Source organism: Enhydra lutris, unplaced genomic scaffold (assembly GCF_002288905.1).
Source record: "Enhydra lutris kenyoni isolate GAN:26980312 unplaced genomic scaffold, ASM228890v2 scaffoldscaffold40, whole genome shotgun sequence".
Classification (NCBI taxonomy): Eukaryota; Metazoa; Chordata; class Mammalia; order Carnivora; family Mustelidae; genus Enhydra; species Enhydra lutris.
This window is the reverse complement of record NW_019154124.1, coordinates 1,700,823-1,724,697: the sequence shown is the minus strand read 5'-3', so window position 1 is coordinate 1,724,697 and position 23,875 is coordinate 1,700,823. Positions and strand designations below refer to the sequence as shown.

The 23,875-nt window shown below is 39.1% G+C and overlaps 1 protein-coding gene across 3 annotated transcripts in view; it reads left to right on the top strand.

Annotated features, from left to right (window-relative positions):
* The first annotated feature begins 323 nt into the window (after positions 1 to 323).
* LOC111155288 (dihydrolipoamide dehydrogenase) overlaps positions 324 to 23,875 on the top strand; it is a 37,976-nt gene continuing 14,424 nt past the window's right edge. The window contains exons 1-8 of one of the 3 annotated variants that reach the window (XM_022515424.1): positions 324 to 522; positions 2,424 to 2,502; positions 11,513 to 11,592; positions 12,084 to 12,152; positions 12,737 to 12,806; positions 14,241 to 14,341; positions 14,686 to 14,829; positions 15,224 to 15,325. In XM_022515424.1, coding sequence (XP_022371132.1) covers positions 484 to 522; positions 2,424 to 2,502; positions 11,513 to 11,592; positions 12,084 to 12,152; positions 12,737 to 12,806; positions 14,241 to 14,341; positions 14,686 to 14,829; positions 15,224 to 15,325 — 684 coding nt within the window. In that variant the 5' untranslated portion in view covers positions 324 to 483. The remainder of the gene's footprint in view (positions 523 to 2,423; positions 2,503 to 11,512; positions 11,593 to 12,083; positions 12,153 to 12,736; positions 12,807 to 14,240; positions 14,342 to 14,685; positions 14,830 to 15,223; positions 15,326 to 23,875) is intronic. The other 2 variants (XM_022515426.1, XM_022515425.1) reach the window with 2 other exon arrangements.

The following is a 23,875-nucleotide window of genomic DNA, read 5'->3' as shown; positions in this document are numbered from 1 at the left end:
CGACCTCGGGGGTATTAACCTCTCAGGGCCTCATCCAATTAACTGTAATGCTCCTAATCCTTCATGTGGTTGCTGCGGAAGGGATGCCTGGAAAATGCTGAGATTCCTCAGTTTAGCACAACCTAGAACCTCTCAATCCTCGCTTTCTGCGGCGTGCATGAAGCAAACGATAGTCTTGTTTATTTATCTCGTCCTCCAAGTATAAGATCGCATTTCAACTCCCCACATTTCCATACCACCGGCAAAATGGTACCGCAATCCCGCGCTGCCAGAAAGCACTACGCTTCTTACGACAGCGCACGACTCCGCGCCTGACAGAAACGCCTAGTCCCGTAGGCCCCGAGGGCGCGGACCAATCGCGCTGCTCCCGACCCATGACGTAAGCTGCGCCTGTGCATGCGCAGGGCGGGGAGACCTTGGCGAGGCGGCCGAGGAGCTTAGCGGACGGGGAAGCCCTGGCGGAAAGGAAAGTTGAGAGGCAAGATGCAGAGCTGGAGTCGTGTGTACTGCTCCTTGGCCAAGGTGAGGGCCGAGCGAGTGGGGTTGTGCCAAGCCAGAGGCGCAGAAGTGCCCGCTGACGGGGTCCGGGAGGCGGCCTAGCTGGTGGGGTCGAGAGAGGCGGGCAGAGTGGCCGGGACCACCCACGGCCCCGCCCCTGAGCAGGCTCTGGCCCGACGGCGGCCCGAGCGGGGACCTGTGCAGTGAAGCCGCCCCGCCGGTTGTGTGACGGCCAGCAGTCCGCCCGCAAGCCTCGCGTTTGGAGCATGCGGGTCATGCACAGGCCGCTTTACCTTGTCAGAAGAAGTAGAAATCGCACTTGTCCCGTCTGCTCTTTTCATACTCGCTACCTTTTACTAATCCTAATCCGAGCCCCAGCGTGGCATTGGGCAGGTAACCTTGGGGCCACTCCTTGAAACACCCAGAGGCAGTCAGCACTGACAGGTGGCCCTGGGAATTCCTCAAAAGCCTCCTCATTGTTTGCAGCTTTCAGCTAGTGTTCACTGCCTTCTCTCCTAGAGGCTTGCATTTTTAATCGCAGCTGCTTACCGTTAGGACAACTTTCCCTCTTCGTCCACGTACCGAATACAGCCGGATTGTGTACATGCGGGATCGTGGCTGGGTACTGCATTGGTGGATACCTTAAAGGTAGCATAGTAGTCGGTCTCTTTGGTTCCTAACATGAGTGATCTGTGCTCCTGAGAGTTAGTGTAATCATACTTCTAGGCAGCGGCAGAACTGGGACTAGAAGTTAGGACTGACGTTGCTCCTTTTTGGTTTGCTGTTCTGATCTCAGGTGCTTTGCGTTGCCTTGGAGGAGAGAACATTGCTACATGAGTGAGGGTTTCATCACTGCCTCCCATAAGAGCTATTTGCATTGTTTCTTTGTTTCACTGTTCATAGAAAAGAGCGGACATTCATAGAGATTGTTGTGGGGATTATGATGCACTTTGTGGAATTGTAGGAGCTCTTGAATGTCAGTAATAGTGCATTTTCCCAAGTGATCTTGTCTAATTTTCTATTCCCAATTAACTGTTCAGGAGCATTTTTATAGAGGGGGTCAGGTAGTTTGAGTTAGGAAACAATAATTACAAGTAGAGGATTGTAATGTAAAGATTATTGAGTACTTAAGTTAGAACTTTAAGAGCCCTTTTTAAAAAAAGGTATTTATTTGAGAGAGAGAGAGAGTGAGCCAGTGCACACGAGCCTGGGGTGGGGGAAGAGGCAGAGGGAGAAGTAGGCTCCTGGGTGAGCAGGGAGCCTGGCGTGGGGCTCTGTCCCAGGACCCTGAGATCATGACCTAAGCCAAAGGCAGACACTTAACCGCCACCCAGGTGCCCCTAGAACTTTTAAGAGTCTTAATTGTGACATTAAAATCCCTGGCACCAAAAATTAGCCATGCTTTCTGAAAATGTAGTAACACTAATACCACTGAATAACTTTATTTGTTGGGCTTTAGCCTATATTGCTCTGAGATGGTTTATTGAATATTCATAATGAAAAGATAGTATGGGGAACTGGGGTTCTAAAGTTTAAGTAATTGTTGTGATGAAAGAGGAGAAATTGGGACACCTGGGTGGCTCAGTTGGTTAAGCGGCTGCCTTCAACTCAGGTCATGATACCTGGGTCCCGGGCTTGAGTCCCCCATTGGGCTCCATGCTTGGCGGGGAGCCTGCTTTTCCCTCTGCCTGCTGCTCTCCCTGTTTGTGCTCCCTTTCTCTCTCTCTCTGACAAAGAAATAAATAAAATCTTAAAAAAAGAGAGAGAAATTGATATGTAACCTCTGTGTAGCAATGGAAGATACATAAATAATAAGTGCTTGACATATTTGCTCCCAAGTCCTTACATTTTCATTGACCTTCAGGAGTTCTGTTTTGAATTCATATTCTACATAATACAACATTTTTTTTTTTTTCTTTTTCCAGAGAGGCCATTTTAGTCGAATATCTCATGGCTTACAGGGAGTTTCTGCAGTGCCTCTGAGAACTTATGCAGATCAACCAAGTAAGTATTTAGTAAAACGGTTTTTCCTCAGATTCATAGTTCCTTTGTGTTTAAATGTAAAAGTAAGTGAATGTTAGAACAACTAATAAGTAATCTGCCATAGAATTCATTTGTTCATGTGTTTATTCACTTAAATGTTTATTGAGCACCTAGTGTGTCTAGGTAGTGAACTAGGCAAAGCCCTGCTTTTTTGGAACTGACAGTCTGCTGGTAAAAAAACAAACAATACTCAGGTAACAGGTAAATATTTTGGTTAGAGATTGAAAATAAAAGCAGGTAACTGGGAGTAAAAATGACTGTTTTAGATAGGGTGTCAGGGCTTTTCTAAGGAGATGACATCTGAGTGAAGAGAGGGAGTGAGGTTATTTTAGGAGAGGGAAACAGCAGTGAGAAGAGTCTGAGGTGAGAATTAGATTGTGAGGTTTAAGTCATTGCAGGAAGGCTGGTGTGGCTGGAGCGGAGACCCATAGGATGTGACAGCAGAGAGGTAAGCAGGATCAGATCATGGAGGACTGTGGAAGTCAGGTGAAGGAGTTTGGATTTTACTCCCAGTGTAAAGGAAAAACCACTGAAGGGTTTTGAGCAGGGGAGTTATTTTTAATGTTTACATTTAAAAAAAAGTTGAAATTCTGTCCACTGTATAAGAGTAAGTGTGTTGGTAGTTTGACACTGTTAGGGTGGTGAGATGACTTTTTGACATCCCAATTGAAAATTCTGATGGGCTTGTCAAAAACATTATTTTAAAGACGGGAAGGATACACCCTGAAAGGAAACTATGGAATATGGGGAATATGGGTATTTTCTTCTTCTTCTTTTTTTCTTTCTTTCTTTCTTTTTTTTTTTTTTTTAAGTATTTTTGAAGTTTCTATAAAGGACATATATTTTGTTTTTTAAAACAGAAAGTTAATGGGCTTGTAGTAAGGCATTTTGGCCTCCCAGTACCACTACATATTAGTTATTTGAAGTCATCTGTTTTGACATTTACCTGAATCACCCATATAAGTAAAGTTGCATTAAAACTTTTTTGTAGAAACCATTAGTTGGGGGGAAGTGTAACCATTAGTGTCCCTGCATGCTCTGAAATAATTTTATCCTGTACCTTAACTGCTGCCAGACTAGCATGATCTGAGATATTTTATTTCTGGGAGAAAGAGTAGTGGGAGGATTCCTGTCACCAATGGTCAACAGTGAATGATTTACCTAGCTTTAGAAAGGGCAAGAAATCCTTTAAAAAGTACTAATTTGATGGTGGGGGAAAACGGTTGGACCCATTATACCTTTTTTAAAAAATGGCGTTTTTTAAAAATATTTTTTAAAATAATTTAAAATTTAAAAAAATTTTTAAACAATATGAAACATTTTTAAAAAATGTTTCATATTTGTTTACAAAGGAATTTTTTAAAAAGATTTTATTTATTTGAGAGCGAGTGATCGAGTGGGAGGAAGGGGGAGAGATCGAGTGGGAGGAAGGGGGAGAGAGAGTCTGAAGCAGACTCTGCACTGAGTGTAGAGCCCAACATGGGGTGGATCCCATGACTGTGAGATCGTGACCTGAGTTGAAACCAAGAGTCTCCAGGCCTAGCTGACTGAGCTATCCAGCCTCCCCACCATTATACCCTTTGTTCCTTTTTTTTTCCTTACAGTTTTATTGGGGTATACTTGGCATATATCAGTTGTCTTTGTTAAATGGGAATAGTACTTTTTCTTAAGCAACAGGAGAAATGTTAGATTTTTGTTTCCAGAGCAGGTAATTAAAGACGTTGTGGCTAATTCTTTACCTTTGGAGTTAATCAACAACGATTTATTCAGTGTCTTCTATTTGGTAGTCTTTGAGCAGGGTCTTAGATTTTCATGGAATGAGGGTAACTGAGTACTTGTGAAACAAATTGTGTAGTGATTCCTTGACATTGAGTAAATTATAAATCCCTTAGTACTCACATTAATACAGTGTGTGAAGTCTTTGGTTGTGTGAAGTAACACGCATTGTGTGTTCATGTTTGTATTTATCTGAGGCATTTATTTATTATTTTATTTTACTTTAAGATTTTATTTATTTATTTATTTGAGAGAGAGACAGTGAGAGAGAACATGAGCGAGGAGAAGGTCAGAGGGAGAAGCAGACTCCCCATGGAGCTGGGACTCCGGGATCATGACCTGAGCCGAAGGCAGTCGTCCAACCAGCTGAGCCACCCAGGCATCCCTATTTATTATTTTATAAAGATTTTATTTATTTTGGAGAATCGAGAGAGAGCGAGCCAGCATGCAAGCACATGTGCGGGAGAGGGACAAGCAGACTCTGAGCTCTGGTGCGGAGCCAAATTCGGGGCTTGAGCTCATGACCCTGAGATAATGACCTGAGCCGAAACCAAGAGTCAGACACTTAACTGAAACTAAGAGTCAAAACTTAACCTCAGGTGCCCCTGAGGCATTTATTTAACAGCTGTCTTTTCCCCAAGGATTTACACTTCGTTAGGGCGGGGACTGTGATTGTTTAGCACCTGGAGTGGTACAGTAGGTACTCAGTACATATTTATTGAATAAATATGAGAAATGGGACCATGTCTGGTTTAGTTGTTGCTTTATCAGAATCACCCATTGTGGCATCTGGTATGAAGTAAATCCCCAGCAACAGCTACACTAATAGTAACTGATTGCCTGAGCGCTTACTCTGTCTCAGGCAGTCTTTAATCCTTGTTGCCATCTGACAAAATAAGTGCTGCTATTTTCCCCATTTTATATGTGGAGGTGCTGAATCAAGATAGGTCCCAGCTGGGAAGTGACAGAACTGGGAAAATTCCTCAACTCTAGAACCTCCATCTTAATCTCTGTTCTGTTTGGTCCGCTTCCAGGGAGTACTGGTTGATCAGACCAGCTTGAGAAGTTCCAAGTTTATGATATATAATACAGTCCTGTTAAAACTTCTGGAAGGGGGCACCTGAGTTGCTCAGTTGGTTAAGCATCTGCCTTTGTCTCATGTCATGATCCCAGGGTCCAGGATTGAGTCCAGAAGTGGGCTTCTTGCTCAGCGGGGAGCCTGCTTCCCCTGCACCCCCAACACACTGTGCTCTTTTTTGTGCACTCTTGCTCATGCTCTCTCTCTCAAATAAATAAATACAGTCTTAAAAAAAATCTGGAAGATGTTCGAATATCTGTATGAATGAAGTTCCTCAAAATTTGAAGAGTAATGTGTATTATTGATAGGACCTTCCATTTCATGACAGGAATGAACTCCTAGTCCTTAAGACACTCACATTTGCTACAGTCATTCATTCTTTAGCTCAACAAATAGAGAATATGTAATATGCACTATGTGCTAGTTATTGGGCTGGTTGCTGGGATATAGCAGTGAATGAGTCAGACAAGATGCAGCTTTTATAGAGTTTATAGTCCATTTGGGGAAGACAAACATCCAGTAAGCAATTGTGGTAATGACTCCACAGGCTAAGCATAGGGAGCTATGAAATTTGTATGTGGATTGTGAATGGTCACGGAGTTCTCTCCTAAGGAAATGATGTTGATATCTGAAACAGGTTGAGGTGGGGGTGGGTCTGGGAAGAGGTGTTCCGGGTAGAAGGAACAGCATGTGGGAGTATTTAGATGTGAGAAGGAGCATAGTGTCTTTGAGGAGCTTGGAAAGGGCCAGTGTGCCTAATGTTTGTTGAAGATGGGTTGATGACCTCTGCAGATAATGAAAGACCCTAATTCTCTTTTAAGGGCAGTTGGAAGCCATTGGAATGGTTTAAGCAGAGGCATGATAGTGGTTTGTTTTTAAAGTCATTCTGGGTGCAGATTAGCGTTTTTATTGTAATGGTTTTTCTTCCTCTCTCATTAGACTATGAGAACCAGGGCTGTGTTTTTTATAGATATCCCTAGACCTTAGGGTAGTGTCTAACGTGAAATGCATGCTGTCAGCATTTATTTCTAGGTAGATGGAACAGAATGTATATAGGTAGACCAGTGTAATTCTGTGGGTATAAGCTAACAGTAATTCATTGTTGCTGAAGCTTAAACTGAGTGGTATTGGTGCATGAGCAGAGTGTGGTGGGCGATGAGGCTAAAGAAGAGGTTTGGATGCTGTATTTAGGAGCTTGGATTTTATCTAACAAGAGAGGGGGAAACCTTCCTTAGCACCTGGCACAGTTGCTGCTGCTCAATAAATGTTTGTTGACTGAGAAAGAAAGGGAAACCAATGAAGGAGGAGAGGGTAGTATCTGAGTCAGATTTTAGTGAAAGATAACAGTGGGGTAGCAGTGTGTAGGGTGAGAGTGAGATCGGAGGCTGTGAGATTGGGAGGTGGATCTGGGAAGGGAAGAAACATGTATTGAGTGTCTCATGTGCACCTGCCCTCCTCCCAGGGTCTTGACAGACATTATGTCTGACCTCACAACGGTGGGATGTAGGTATTACTGTCACTTATTCCTATGTTACATCAAAGTCAGAGAGATTAAATAATTTCCCAAGGATTTAGGAAGAGGTAGAAGCCCATATTTGAACTCGAGTTTTTCTTTTTTTTTAAACTTTATATTCTTTTTGTCTTTAAGTATATTTCTCCTTAATGGGTTAGGGGAGGTTGTAGAGTTATCATCAGAAAGTAGAGTATTAGAATTCAGGATTTTAGAAGCTGAGCACTTTTGGGTGATGATAAGTATAGGGCGTGGAAGGGTCACTAAAATAGATTGGAGATTAAGGTCATTGATAATTTAAAAACAGAACCCCAACGATAAATAAATCTTACCAAGTCGTTCTTAAACTCATGTTGTGAATGTGGTAATTAATGATTACTGCCTTATGATACCTCTTTTCTTACTCCTTTTTTTAATTTGTAAAAATAAACTTGATTTATCTATATTTTGATATGTGCCTGTTTTCCCTAACTATAATATCAGTTTATTGAAGGCAGTGATTTCCCATTATGATAATGAAGGAGCTTCTTGGAGTTCCTGATGGCCCTGGAGAGATTATGGGATCATCCTAGTGTCTTGGGTGGCATTAGAACAGAAAGGTATTGGAGCAAAGGCTTCTGAATAGAAGGAACCTGCTTTGAAACCTGGCTCCATTACTAGTTGGGCAGCCTAATGCAGGTTATTTAGTTACTCTTAGCCTTATTTTCCCCCTGTGAAATAGAGGTATAATAATTGTGTCATGGAGACATAAGGAGGCTTAAATAAGACAACAGGAAACATTTAGCTCACTGCCTGATACAGGGTAAATTACCGATATGGTAGATACTGTCTCAGACTGACTTGTCAGTATACATCTTGCAACTGGTTGATGACTGTAATTGATTTGTAACTTGACACCTTGACTTCAGTGGTAGCCTTGATAACATGGTGTGCTTATTTTCCTCACAATGATACCGTAAGTAACATTAGTAGAATACTTTCTTCTGCTTTTTCTCCTTCAGTTCATTTCATGGCATTAACTGCTATGTCTGTTGAACTTAGTCACCCCTGACTGTACCCCATTATTTTTTAAAGTATGGACCTGATAGCTTTCTCCAGTTAGTTCACTGCCTCCTAAAATACAAATTGCTATCCCGCTATCTTCTGCCATATTTCTAACTTAGTCATCTTTCTCTCATAATACCAATTTGTATATCCTGTTCAGTTTCTCTTTTCCATTCTGAAAGGCTAATGCTAATTTTGTAAAACTTTCCATCAAATATTCCTTGATCTGTTTCACTGAACAATTGGTCTATATCTTGATTTTTAAAACTGTATGTGAAAACCAAACTGACAAATGCTTTTTGACAAGGGTATGGTGCGGCACAATATTGTGTTGTAAACTTTACTTGCATGCAGCTTTTGGTACAAGTGAGAGCCAGCTGGTTGGCTTTTCTAACATTTTATTGTGAAAAATTGCAAACATTTAGACAAGTTGTAAGAATTTTTCAGTGAACACTCAGATTCTTCCACTAACATTTTACTGTACTTAAATTATCACAGATCTGTTCTTTCATTTACCTATCAGTCCACCTTTTTTGATACATTTCCAAGTATATTAAGATATCCTCTAAATACTGGCTTGCTTTTGAATGTTTGTCACAGAATCACACCCTCCCATATTCTCCGCTGACCCATCTGTAGATAAAGACTTTACATTTCCCCTTCTTTTTTTTTGTGCTCCATAGCACGTTAGTGGTATTCTGATGGAATGGTGCATACAGTATCTTCAGTGAGAGGTGACTAGTTCTGAATTTCTTGTATTTTGTATACTTAAGAAAAAAAATCTAAGATTACATTGGGAAGTGAAACTCAACTTTTTTGGGCTTTTCTGTATTTAAATTTACTCAGTAAACATATTTTAGTCAGAAAAGATGTTAAAAATTCAACAAAAAAACCTTGTTTTTGTAGCTTGTGTTTCATTACTGTGCATTAAAAATTAGGACCCAAATTAAGGGATGCTGTTTAGGCCATCATTTTATTCAAAATTTGAAAATAGATATACGTTTTCTTATGTACTTAATTCTGAACATGAGTCAGGGAACCAAGCAGTATAGTCAAAGAGCAAAAATGAATCAGTGAAAATGAAAGCAATAGTTTTTTCATGTATTGGACTGACTGTATATTTTTTTTCATGTACTGAGTAATCCTAATTATCATCTGATATAACCAAGAAGAATCAGTCCTTTTATTTATTCAGTAGGAAGGATTCTTAGATTTTGTCAGTTGGATAACTTCTTAGTTATCTTCCATCGCAGAGGTTCTGTCATTCTTTTCAGGCCAGGAAAGGTTTTTTGATGATACTAGCACTCCCATGCCTGGGGGAGTGGGGTTTTGTTGGAGAGGGGGGTGACCAGAAATTAAAATTTGGCATCTTCATAGTTCAGAATATAGTTACCATATAGCAAATACTTACTATGTATGTTCCAGGTACTATGCTAAGTTATTTATATACGCTGTTTTATTCTGTGTTACGATCCTATGAAGGAGGTTTTTTTGTGGTCTTTATTTTGTGTAGATAGGGCAGCCGAAGGTAAAGCGGGTTAAACTATTCTCAGATTGGATAGCTAGTGATTATAAACTTGATTAGTGCTCTCAGGGTTTTCGTTTATGTTAGTTTAAATTTGAGAATAGAATCCTGTTGAATAACGGAATGATCACTGCAAGACAAAAAGCTTAATTTTGTCTCTATGACCCACTTGCTAGGTGACCTTGGGCAAGTTAAATGACCTATCTGAACCTAGCATTTTTTATTTGTGAAATGTCAGTTATAAGGCTTTTTTCCTCTTAGGAAGTTCTGAGAATCAAAAAGGGTGTAATAGATGTGAAAATGTGTTATATACTGCTAAGTGCTTGGGGTTGTAAGGATAGTTTGGGAGGGTGGGGAGAAGGAAGGTAGACTCTCTACTAAGTCTTATAAGTGATTGTAGCTTTATTTGAAGTTGGCTCCGGAACAGTGGGAATAATTGGACTTTTCCAATAGTGTTATAATTATTACATTCCTAAGGTTGCTGATACAAAGTTGTTTGTTTGTTTTTTTTTTTTTTTAATTTTGTATTTTTATGGGGTGCCTGGGTGGCTCAGTGGGTTAAGCCTCTGCCTTTGGCTCGGGTCATGATCTCAGGGTCCTGGGATTGAGCCCCACTTCGGGCTCTCTGCTCAGCAGGAAACCTGCTTCCTTCTCTCTTTCTCTCTGCCTCTCTGCCTACGTGTGATCTCTCTCTCTGTCAAATATATAAATAAAATCTTTAAAAAAATTTTTTTGTATTTTTATATGGCAAATGTCCAGAATAGTTCATTTAATGTTGTGGTTAGCCTGTTACCATAAACTATACAAAATTTATTAGCGTTCAAATGAAGTTCAAAACATGTTTGCCATCCAGTACAGGGAAGCTGGTTTTTCTCTTTCTCAGAAGTACCTGAAGGGGGTGTAATCAGTCTTAAAGTTATTGGCACTACTAAGGTATTATGCAAATAATTGTCTTATTTAATCCTAACATTAAATAAATCATTTAAGGCAATGTTATTGTTCCTTTATGACAGGAAAATTAAGTCCCTTGGTCACACAACTAATAAATGGCAGAGCTGAGATTTGAAGCCAAGTTATGTCAGATTCCAAGGCTCTTTTACTAGGTCAAGTGTCTGCCTTCAGCTCAGGTCATGATTTTAGGGTCCTGGGATCTAGTCCCACATTGGGCTCCTTGCTCAATGGGGAGCCTGCTTCTCCTTCTCCTGATCCCCCGGCTTGTGCTCTCTCTATCACAAATAAATAAAATCTTTAAACATACACACACACATGCAAAAAAAATAAAGCTCTTTCCCTCCCACAGATAATGTCTTTCAGTGTTACTAAAAACCTGTCTTATTATTTTTAAGTAAAACAGTGTGGAATTTAGGAAGGTCAGTGGATTCGGTGGATGTAGAACTCAGATGTGGGGTGCCGGGGTGGCTTAGTTTGTTGAGGGCCCGACTTTTGGTTTCGGCTCAGGTCATGGTTGTGGGATCAGTCCCTGTGTCAGGCTGTGCTCTCAGCAGAGAGTCTGCTGGAGATTGTCTCTCCCTCTGCCCCTCCCTCCACTTGCACGCCTGTGTGCGCAATCTTTCAAATAAATAAATTCTTAAAAAAAGAACTGAGTTGTATTCCATATGTCATAATGAACAAATAGAAAATGAAGTTTAAAAATCTGTGCCATTTTTTGGGGCGCCTGGGTGGCTCAGTGGGTTAAGCCTCTGCCTTCAGCTCAGGTCATGATCTCAGGGTCCTGGGGTCGAGCCCCACATCGGGCTCTCTGCTGAACGGGGAGTCTGCTTCCCTCTCTCTCTCTGCCTGCCTCTCTGCCTACTTGTGATCTCTCTTTAAAAAAGAAAAAAAAAAAATCTGTGCCATTTTCAGTTACATCACAGAACGTCAGGTGCCTACGAGTGAAAAAGTACTGTATAGAAAATGTTGGTTATTTTGTACTTTCTCGGAGGTTTAAAATAGCAGGTTTTTTGTTTGTTTTTTTAATGCACTGTTGTTGGTCAGTATTAAGGAATTTACTGTTTATATCAATTTGCTTTTATTATAGTTGATGCTGATGTGACAGTGATAGGTTCTGGTCCTGGAGGATATGTCGCTGCTATCAAAGCTGCCCAGTTGGGCTTCAAGGTAAGGTTTAGACTAAATGAGGTATTGATACATTTTTATTGGAGAAGAGTTGATCATATTCACAGAATACTTTGCACATAAATAGTAATGGTAAATTTTTGTTTATTCTATAAATTAAATACAGGCCTGAGATGAATGAAGAATGTTACTCAGTTGCGGTGCTCTCATGAAATAGTGAGGTCCATTATTCCCTCCTCTCCCCGATACTTTGTACATTTGGCTTCTAATTCTGCTTTGGAAGCTACAGTAATAGGACTAAGGGCATGTGTTTGATAATGTTAGGCAAAAATGTCTCTGAGCACAATTCATTTTTGGGTGAGCCTGCATTTAGCATTATTTCTGAAATGATATATTTTAAAGGAGTCTATTTCATCCTTACAAACAGCTTCAGTAACTTGTTCTGTAGAAGAATTAAGACAGATGTATGGGAATTTTATGAATTGAGCCACTGCAGGTTATAAGTAGTTAAATAATGTTTTCTTTGGTTGTAGACAGTCTGCGTTGAGAAAAATGAGACGCTTGGGGGAACGTGCTTGAATGTTGGTTGTATTCCTTCTAAGGTGAGCATGTGTTTTGTACAGTACAGAGGTGTTTTTCATTAGCCACTGATTAGAAGGATGTATTAGGACTAGAACATTAGGATAATAGTTATTAGAAAATAAGCAACCATGGTTGATAATAAAAAACGTGTTTTCCTTGGTAAAGCTTAAACAGTGCTGTCACCAGTCTGCCATACATTCCTGAAATTGCGTCTCTGTCTTCAAATCCCCAGCCTTTCCATTCAAACAGGCTGTGGTGCTCCGTTTTTTCTCTTCAGCTTTCCTTTACCAGTGAAACAGACAGTAGGTAGTAAATTCTTCCCTTAGGGGTTTTATGTATGTAGACATGACTGCCTTTTTCACCTGCCACCCTGAAGAGTGTACTTACTCCTTTGATTTTAAAGGAAGTGAAGATGTTTTGTTTTTCATTCCTGCTTGTTTAGCGTTTTTTACATCTTTATTATTGGGCTTACGTTAATAATATAAGAACAGAAACTTGAGTTGTTGCAGTCCTTGTATTATTCCATGTAGAGAATGTCATTTCTTAATTGCTTTTTGATTGTATGTAGTCTTATTGTCAACATTTGATCATTTTATCTATTTAGGCTTTATTAAATAACTCTCATTATTATCATATGGCCCATGGAAAAGATTTTGCATCTAGGGGAATTGAAAGTAAGTATACCTTTCATATTCAGCAATTTACCAGCCATATTTGACTTGACTCTTTTGGCTACAGCTTTACGTGTATCTAATGAATGTGTAACATATGTTTTGTTGAGGAAAGAGTAAAAGAAGATCTTTAAAAATGTAGAGAGATTTACTTAAGAGGGCTTAAGTCAGATTTTTACTATGACATCTTCTGTTCCTTTGAAAACTTTGGTGTGAAGTCTGCTCTGTGTGTGTGTGTGTGTGTGTGTGTGTGTGTGTGTGTGTGTGTGTGAAGTCAGTTTTAATTTCCCTGAAACCTGGAGATCTCGGGGTGGGGAGTTGGCATGGGATTCCTGAAGGCTATGGGCAGAGAAAGAAGGAAGGTAGGTTGGTCTACCTAAGTTTTTGGTAGTGGGAAGAACAAAGGAGGGGTGGGGTGTAGCACAGTGTAAAAGGAGGACATTCCATTTTAATTTTGTATGGCTTATCTCTTGCCATTCTTTTTGGGCTGTTTTTATTTCATCCTTTCTTACCAATTGTTGACAGATATATCCAGAAGGGTTGGGGTTTTAGGGAGAGCTTAAACATATCAGGAGATGGGGATAGGTAATTATTTTTCTTCATTTGTTTGTAGCAGTAGGTTTCTGAAAGAATGGGCTGTAGTAGGCTATCCAGTGGGTATGAAGGGGATACGTACACACTAAAGCAAATAGATCAAAGTAGATGAAAGGTAGAGTCAAAGCCTACATTCCTTTGGAAAGAAGGAAGAAAGAGGAGACAGGGTTAGTCAAGAGGACCCGCAAGGTAGGCAGAGCTTCTTGTTGTAGCTCTTTGGCCTCAGGTCAGTCCAGGCTCTCAGAGTCTGTGTTTCCTCATCTCTGCGGTTTGTGTTGGTTGCATGTGCTGATTGCTGAGCTATCCCTCTTCTGAAGTTGTGTTGAGTTGAGCAGCTTTATCTTCTTACACTCTTGCTTCAGAATTCTAAGTTAAATGAGTGATTAAATCCAGTTTATTAAACTCTTTTATATTAAGTTTTTATATTTAACGTTTTCAGTTGAGTGTTTTTTTTAGTTTTTGTTTCATGAAATTATTGTTTCTTTTTACTTATAATTTCAGATGATGTTTTACTTTGCTGTTTCTATTTAAATCTCATCTAGACCTGTCATCATAAGTTGTTAGAATATTTTGCTACAGTGGGATATAATGTTTATTTTGGACTGAATTTTTCCCAAAGGTGGACTTTCTGCAGTGTTTGACAGGTTCTATTTATTGAGAGATGTTGCTCTTAGTCTTTTTGCAAGCTACAATTATTGTATTAGTTACTATACTTGAAAGTTTTAATACTGCCTTTTATCCAGTTCTGTAAACATTAGGCTGAAGTTTTCTGTGATTAGTGAAAAATACCCTATTGCTTCAAGAATTTAGCTAAGGACTAAAGATTTGTTTAACAAACTACAGTGTCTGAAGTTCGCTTGAATTTGGAGAAGATGATGGAGCAGAAGAGTACAGCAGTAAAAGCTTTAACTGGTGGAATTGCCCACTTATTCAAACAGAATAAGGTCAGTGGTTTAACGTGCAGATATCTGCTTTATTTTACGTATACATTAAGCATTAATCTCATAGAGCAGTTCTGTTAGAACTTGGCTGCTGATTTTTTTTGTTTGTTTTTTAGAGGGTTTTTTGCTGGGGGTATTTATTTAATTTAAAATTGTATGCTAACCTGAAATAGATTTTCTGACATATAGAACAAATTTTTGCTGCTCCATGTGTAACCTTACTAAGTGAGGAAGCATTTTGTATTGGATGTGTTATTTAATAGAGTACTTTTTTCCTATTAGTCACGTTTTTTTAATCATGAAAATCATTTTAAACTTTGTGAATCTATAAACATTATTTTATAAAGGTTGTCCACGTAAATGGATTTGGAAAGATAACTGGCAAAAATCAGGTCACTGCTACGAAAGCCGATGGCAGCACTCAAGTTATTGATACGAAGAACATTCTTATAGCTACAGGTTCGGAGGTTACTCCTTTTTCTGGAATCACGGTATGTGGTACAACCTCCCTTCAGAAAGACATTTATAAACTATTCATGCTATTTATGAACTTGGAGAAATTTCTAACTGAAGTACTGTACATTGACAGTCGTTCAGCTTTGGGAAGTTGATTGTCTTTATTCTGCAGTGATTTTGACCAGAAATAAAACACTTCAATTAAGATGGATATGAATTCATTACAAAGTTAAAACTGACCGTTTTATTTTGAAATACCAAATGATGAAATTTTAAGTGAGCAGTTTAATGGGATTTGATAAAATCGAGTGTATGGATAGAAGTCCTAGATACCTCAAAACAAATAAATGTCTTAGCATTTTTGGTGGGGTCAGTTTATAACTCAGTAGGTTTTTCCAAATAATCTTGATTGTATATATTTTATTATAGATCGACGAAGATACAATAGTGTCATCTACAGGTGCTTTATCTTTAAAAAAAGTTCCAGAGAAGATGGTTGTCATTGGTGCAGGAGTAATAGGTGTAGAACTGGTAAGTAATGTTTTTTCTTCTCTTACTGCCTTCATGGAGTTGGAAGGCACTTCATGGTCCTCTGTACAGCGTTGCAAGCAGAGCAACATGGAGTTTTGCTTGAACACTTGAGTCATAAAGAGTTTTCAAGACATCTTACTTATGTAATCATTGGACATTAGGACATCCTCTTTTATTTTGAAATCTGCTTCCATGTATCTGCCACCCTTTGTGTTCCTAGAACTGCACTGATTTAGTCCTTCAGAAGATGGTTCTCATTCTGAGCAGATTGTGTTTCAGATATGACTTACATGACTCTTCCCTCCCTCTCCGTCCTCATCTCAATCCCTCTTACATTCATTCGGACTGCTTGCAACTCTCGGACTACCTTGCCATTGCATGCTTTCTGCCTGCCTTGTTCTCCCTTCCTATCGACTTTCCTGTATTACCAGTTGATCTCTCCTTTTTTTTCCCCCAAAAATATTTTATTTATTTATTAGCACACATGTGTGAGAGAGAGAGCATTCGGGGCATGGAGAGGGTCAAGCAGACTCTGCACTGAGCATGGGGCCTGATGCAGGGCTCGCTCTCAGAACCCTGAGATCATGACCTGAGCTGAAATCAAGAGTCGGATGCTCAACCGACTGAGCCACCCCAGCGCCCCCTTCTCTCAATTTTAAGGTGTTCTTAGCCAGGGCTATTGTACCTTGATGTCACAAAGAACTGCTCTACTTCTGAAATCACAAATTCAGACATTTTATTTTCTAGCCCATAACCTCCTCTCCTTTTGTACTCAGTCATTCTCAACATAGAGGCAGTTTAACTTTATCAGGTGCTCTAGTCCTTAGGTCCGTCTGTGTTTTTGCTCTCTTCATTTCCTGTTTTGACTACTTTACCGATCTGCTCGGATTCCGTAGTGTGTCACTGTAGCTCCTCTTCTTGAGTCCCTTACCTCTTTGTTCCATCATCGTACCTGCTTGGCAAAACTGTGGTCCTGATTATATTCAGCTATCTACCCTTTCCTTTTTTAAAATTACAGCATCGCGATTCCACAGCTGTTTATATTATGCTGTGCTCACCACAAACGTGGCTGCCATCTGTCACTATATAACTCTGTTACAGTACCACTGACTGTATTATTTCTTATGCGGTACAATTTATCCCCATGACTTACTCATTTTGTAACTGGAAGCCTCTATCTCATACTCCCTTTAACCCATTTTTCCTCCCTACTGGCAACCACCAGTTTGTTCTGTATATTTACACCTCTGTTTCTGCTTTTTTTGTTCAGTTATTTGTTTTGTTTTTTTGGATTCCACATAAAAGTGAAATCATGTGGTATTTGTCTATGTCTGTCTGACTTATTTCACTTAGCATAATACCCTCTATGTCCATCCATGTTGTTACAGGTCGGAAAAATTCATTCTTTTTTATGTCTGAACAGTATTCCATTATATATATATGTACATCTTTATCCATTTATCTATCATGGCACTTGGGTTTGCTTCCATATCTAGGCTATTGTAAATATGCTGCATTAAACATAGAGGTGCATTTATCTTTTCAAATTAGTGTTTTCATTTTCTTTAGGTAAATACTCAGTAACAGATTACTGGTTCATACGGTATTTCTGTTTTTGATTTTTTGAGGAACCTCCATGCTGTCTTCCACAGTGGCCGCGCCAGTTTACATTCCCATCAACAGTGCATGAGGGTTCCTTTTTCTCCACATCTTTGCTAACACTTACTAATTCTCACTTTTCAGTACCCCTTCTGACAGGTGTAAGGTGACAACTCACTGTGGTTTTGATTTAACATTTTCCTGATGGCTAGTAATTTGAGCATCTTTTCATGTGTCTGTTGGCCATCTATATGTCTTTGGAAAAGTGTCTATTCAGGTCCTCTGCCCAGTTCTTAATTGGATTATTTGTATTTTTGATGTCGAGTTGTGTAAGTTCTTTATTTTGGATATTAACTCCTTATAGGATATATCATTTGTAAATTTTTCTTCAGTTCAATAAGTTGTCTTTTGTTTTGTTCATGGTTTTCTTTGCTGTGCAAAAGCTTTTTATCTCGGTGTAGTCCCAATTGTTTTTGTTTTCCTTGTGAGGAGATGGATCTAGAAAAATGTTGCTAAGACTTATGTCAGAGAGATTACTAGCTACGTTTTCTACTAGGAATTTTATGGTTTTGGGTCTTACATTAGTTCTTGAGTCCATTTTGAATTTATTTTTGTGTGCGGCATAAGAAAGTGGTCCCATTTCATTCTTTGGCGTGTGACTGTCCAGTTTTCCCAACACCATTTATTGAAGTGACTGTCTTTTCCCTGCTGCATATTCTTGCTTTCTTTATCAGATTAATTGACCATATAAATGTAGGTTTATTTCTGGGCTTTCTAGTGTGTCACATTGATTTGTGTGTCTCTTTTGTGCCATTAATAAACTTTTTTGATTATTACAGTTTTGTAGTATATCTTGAAATCTGTAGTATATCTTGAAGATTGTGTTACCTCAGGATTTATTTCATTTCTCAAGGTGGTTTTGGCTATTACAGGTCTTTTATGGTTCCATACAAATTTTAGGATTACTTGTTTTAATTCTGTGAAAATTACTTTTGGTGTTTCAATAGGGATTGCATTCATTCTGTGGATTGCTTTCAGGAGTTTTGGACATTTTAAAAATGCTGATTCTTTAGTCCATGAGCATGGTATATCTTTCATCAGTGTTTTAAAATTTTGAAAATACAGTTCTTTTATCTCCTTGGTTAAGTTTATTCCTAGGTATTTTATTCTTTTTGGTGCGATTGTAAATGGAATTGTTTTCTGAATTTCTCTTCTGCCAGTTTGTTATTAGTGTGTAGAAATGCAAGAAATTTTATATATTGATTTTGTATGCTGCAACTTCACTGAATCCATATTACTTCTGATAGCTTTTTGGTGGAGTCCGGGGTTTTCTTTGTATAGTGTCCTGTCATCTGCAAATAATGACAGTTCTACTTCTTTCTTACCAATTTGAATGCCTTTTATTTCTTGTCTGATTTCTGTGGCTAGGATTTCCAATGCTGTGTTGAATGAAAGTGGTGAGATTGGACATCCTTGTCTTAATTCCAATCTTAGCAGAAGAGCATTCAGTTTTTTACCCTTGAGTATGATGTTATCTGTGGGTTTATCATTATATGGAGGTATGTTACCCCTAGACTGACTTTGTTGAGTTTTTGCCATGAACAGATGTTGAATTTTGTCAGATGTTTTTTTCTGCATCTCTTGAGATGATCATATGATTTTTTTTTTTAATTTTTATTTTTTTTGTTTTTTTTTGTTTTTTTTTTAAATTTTACTTTTCATAAACATATAATATCTTTTTATCCCCAGGGGTACAGGTCTGTGAATCGCCAGGTTTACACACTTCACAGCACTCACCATAGCACATACCCTCCCCAATGTCCATAATCCCACCCCCCCACACCCCCCCCATTAACCCTCAGTTTGTTTTGTGAGATTAAGAGTCACTTATGGTTTGTCTCCCTCCCAATCCCATCTTGTTTCATTTACTCTTCTCCTACCCCCTTAACCCCCCATGTTGCATCTCCTCTCCCTCATATCAGGGAGATCATATGATAGTTGTCTTTCTCCGATTGACTTATTTCGCTAAGCATGATACCCTCTAGTTCCATCCATGTCGTCGCAAAAGGCAAGATTTCATTTCTTTTGATGGCTGCATAGTATTCCATTGTGTATATATACCACATCTTCTTTATCCATTCGTCTGTTGATGGACATCTAGGTTCTTTCCATAGTTTGGCTATTGTAGACATTGCTGCTATAAACATTCGGGTGCACGTGCCCCTTTGGATCACTACGTTTGTATCTTTAGGGTAAATACCCAGCAGTGCAATTGCTGGGTCATAGGGTAGCTCTATTTTCAACATTTTGAGGAACCTCCATGCTGTTTTCCAGAGTGGCTGCACCAGCCTGCATTCCCACCAACAGTGTAGGAGGGTTCCCCTTTCTCCGCATCCTCGCCAGCATCTGTCATCTCCTGACTTGTTAATTTTAGCCATTCTGACTGGTGTGAGGTGGTATCTCATTGTGGTTTTGATTTGTATTTCCCTGATGCCGAGTGATGTGGAGCACTTTTTCATGTGTCTGTTGGCCATCTGGATGTCTTCCTTGCAGAAATGTCTGTTCATGTCTTCTGCCCATTTCTTGATTGGATTATTTGTTCTTTGGGTGTTGAGTTTGCTAAGTTCTTTATAGATTTTGGACACTAGCCCTTTATCCGATATGTCATTTGCAAATATCTTCTCCCATTCTGTCAGTTGTCTTTTGGTTTTGTTAACTGTTTCCTTTGCTGTGCAAAAGCTTTTGATCTTGATGAAATCCCAATAGTTCATTTTTGCCCTTGCTTCCCTTGCCTTTGGCGATGTTCCTAGGAAGATGTTGCTGCGGCTGAGGTCGAAGAGGTTGCTGCCTGTGTTCTCCTCAAGGATTTTGATGGATTCCTTTCTCACATTGAGATCCTTCATCCATTTTGAGTCTATTTTCGTGTGTGGTGTAAGGAAATGATCCAATTTCATTTTTCTGCATGTGGCTGTCCAATTTTCCCAACACCATTTGTTGAAGAGGCTGTCTTTTTTCCATTGGACATTCTTTCCTGCTTTGTCGAAGATTAGTTGACCATAGAGTTGAGGGTCTATTTCTGGGCTCTCTATTCTGTTCCATTGATCTATGTGTCTGTTTTTGTGCCAGTACCATGCTGTCTTGATGATGACAGCTTTGTAATAGAGCTTGAAGTCCGGAATTGTGATGCCACCAACTTTGGCTTTCTTCTTCAATATTGCTTTGGCTATTCGAGGTCTTTTCTGGTTCCATATAAATTTTAGGATTATTTGTTCCATTTCTTTGAAAAAAATGGATGGTACTTTGATAGGAATTGCATTAAATGTGTAGATTGCTTTAGGTAGCATAGACATTTTCACAATATTTATTCTTCCAATCCAGGAGCATGGAACATTTTTCCATTTCTTTGTGTCTTCCTCAATTTCTTTCATGAGTACTTTATAGTTTTCTGTGTATAGATTCTTAGTCTCTTTGGTTAGATTTATTCCTAGGTATCTTATAGTTTTGGGTGCAATTGTAAATGGGATGGACTCCTTAATTTCTCTTTCTTCTGTCTTGTTGTTGGTGTAGAGAAATGCAACTGATTTCTGGGCATTGATTTTATATCCTGACACTTTACTGAATTCCTGTACAAGTTCTAGCAGTTTTGGAGTGGAGTCTTTTGGGTTTTCCACATATAGTATCATATCATCTGCAAAGAGTGATAGTTTGACTTCTTCTTTGCCAATTTGGATGCCTTTAATTTCCTTTTGTTGTCTGATTGCTGAGGCTAGGACTTCTAGTACTAGGTTGAATAGCAGTGGTGATAACGGACATCCCTGCCGTGTTCCTGACCTTAGCGGAAAAGCTTTCAGTTTTTCTCCATTGAGAATGATATTTGCGGTGGGTTTTTCATAGATGGCTTTGATAATATTGAGGTATGTGCCCTCTATCCCTACACTTTGAAGAGTTTTGATCAGGAAGGGATGCTGTACTTTGTCAAATGCTTTTTCAGCATCTATGGAGAGTATCATATGGTTCTTGTTCTTTCTTTTATTAATGTGTTGTATCACATTGATTGATTTGCGGATGTTGAACCAACCTTGCAGCCCTGGAATAAATCCCACTTGGTCGTGGTGAATAATCCTTTTAATGTACTGTTGAATCCTATTGGCTAGTATTTTGGCGAGAATTTTTGCATCTGTGTTCATCAAGGATATTGGTCTGTAGTTCTCTCTTTTGATGGGATCCTTGTCTGGTTTTGGGATCAAGGTGATGCTGGCCTCATAAAATGAGTTTGGAAGTTTTCCTTCCATTTCTATTTTTTGGAACAGTTTCAGGAGAATAGGAATTAGTTCTTCTTTAAATGTTTGGTAGAATTCCCCCGGGAAGCCATCTGGCCCTGGGCTTTTGTTTGTTTGGAGATTTTTGATGACTGTTTCAATCTCCTTACTGGTTATGGGTCTGTTCAGGCTTTCGATTTCTTCCTGGTTCAGTTGTGGTAGTTTATATGTCTCTAGGAATGCATCCATTTCTTCCAGATTGTCCAATTTGTTGGCGTAGAGTTGCTCATAGTATGTTCTTATAATTGTCTGTATTTCTTTGGTGTTCGTTGTGATCTCTCCTCTTTCATTCATGATTTTATTTATTTGGGTCCTTTCTCTTTTCTTTTTGATAAGTCTGGCCAGGGGTTTATCGATCTTATTAATTCTTTCAAAGAACCAGCTCCTAGTTTCGTTAATTTGTTCTATTGTTTTTTTGGTTTCTATTTCATTGATTTCTGCTCTGATCTTTATGATTTCTCTTCTCCTGCTGGGTTTAGGGTTTCTTTCTTGTTCTTTCTCCAGCTCCTTTAGGTGTAGGGTTAGGTTGTGTACCTGAGACCTTTCTTGTTTCTTAAGAAAGGCTTGTACCGCTATATATTTTCCTCTCAGGACTGCCTTTGTTGTGTCCCACAGATTTTGAACCGTTGTGTTTTCATTATCATTTGTTTCCATGAATTTTTTCAACTCTTCTTTAATTTCCTGGTTGACCCATTCATTCTTTAGAAGGATGCTGTTTAGTCTCCATGTAATTGGGTTCTTTCCAAATTTCCTCTTGTGATTGAGTTCTAGCTTTAGAGCATTGTGGTCTGAAAATATGCAGGGAATGATTCCAATCTTTTGATAACGGTTGAGACCTGATTTAGGACCGAGAATATGATCTATTCTGGAGAATGTTCCATGTGCACTAGAGAAGAATGTGTATTCTGTTGCTTTGGGATGAAATGTTCTGAATATATCTGTGATGTCCATCTGGTCCAGTGTGTCATTTAAGGCCTTTATTTCCTTGTTGATCTTTTGCTTGGATGATCTGTCCATTTCAGTGAGGGGAGTGTTAAAGTCCCCTACGATTATTGTATTATTGTCGATGTATTTCTTTAATTTTGTTATTAATTGGTTTATATAGTTGGCTGCTCCCATGTTAGGGGCATAGATATTTAAAATTGTTAGATCTTCTTGTTGGACAGTTCCTTTGAGTATGATATAGTGTCCTTCCTCATCTCTTATTATAGTCTTTGGCTTAAAATCTAATTGATCTGATATAAGGATTGCCACTCCTGCTTTCTTCTGATGTCCATTAGCATGGTAAATTCTTTTCCACCCCCTCACTTTAAATCTGGAGGTGTCTTCATGTTTAAGATGAGTTTCTTGTAGGCAACATATAGATGGGTTTTGTTTTTTTATCCATTCTGATACCCTGTGTCTTTTGATTGGGGCATTTAGCCCATTAACATTCAGGGTAAGTATTGAGAGATATGAATTTAGTGCCATTGTATTGCCTGTAAGGTGACTGTTATTGTATATTGTGTCTGTTCCTTTCTGATCTACTACTTTTAGGGTCTCTCTTTGCTTAGAGGACCCCTTTCAATATTTCCTGTAGAGCTGGTTTGGTACTTGCAAATTCTTTCAGTTTTTGTTTGTCCTGGAAGCTTTTAATCTCTCCTTCTATTTTCAATGATAGCCTAGCTGGATATAGTATTCTTGGCTGCATGTTTTTCTCGTTTAGTGCTCTGAATATATCATGCCAGCTCTTTCTGGCCTGCCAGGTCTCTGTGGATAAGTCTGCTGCCAATCTAATATTTTTACCATTGTACGTTACAGACTTCTTTTCCCGGGCTGCTTTCAGGATCTTCTCTTTGTCACTAAGACTTGTAAATTTTACTATTAGGTGACGGGGTGTGGACCTATTCTTATTGATTTTGAGGGGGGTTCTCTGAATCTCCTGGATTTTGATGCTTGTTCCCTTTGCCATATTGGGGAAATTCTCTCCAATAATTCTCTCCAATATACCTTCTGCTCCCCTCTCTGTTTCCTCTTCTTCTGGAATCCCAATGATTCTAATGTTGTTTCGTCTTATGGTGTCACTTATCTCTCGAATTCTCCCCTCATGGTCCAGTAGCTGTTTGTCCCTCTTTTGCTCAGCTTCTTTATTCTCTGTCATTTGGTCTTCTATATCACTAATTCTTTCTTCTGCCTCATTTATCCTAGCAGTGAGAGCCTCCATTTTTGATTGCACCTCATTAATAGCTTTTTTGATTTCAACTTGGTTAGATTTTAGTTCTTTTATTTCTCCAGAAAGGGCTTTTATATCTCCCGAGAGGGTTTCTCTAATATCTTCCATTCCTTTTTCAAGCCCGGCTAGAACCTTGAGAATCGTCATTCTAAACTCTAGATCTGACATATTACCAATGTCTGTATTGATTAGGTCCCTAGCCTTTGGTACTGCCTCTTGTTCTTTTTTTTGTGGTGAATTTTTCCGCCTTGTCATTTTGTCTAGATAAGAGCAGATGAAGAAGCAAGTAAAATACTAAAAGGGTGGCAACAACCCCAGGAAAATATGCTTTAGCCAAATCAGAAGAGATCCCAAATCGTGAGGGGGAGAAAGGGGATAAAAAGAGGTTCAGAAAGAAGGAAAAAAAAAAAAAAAGAGAGA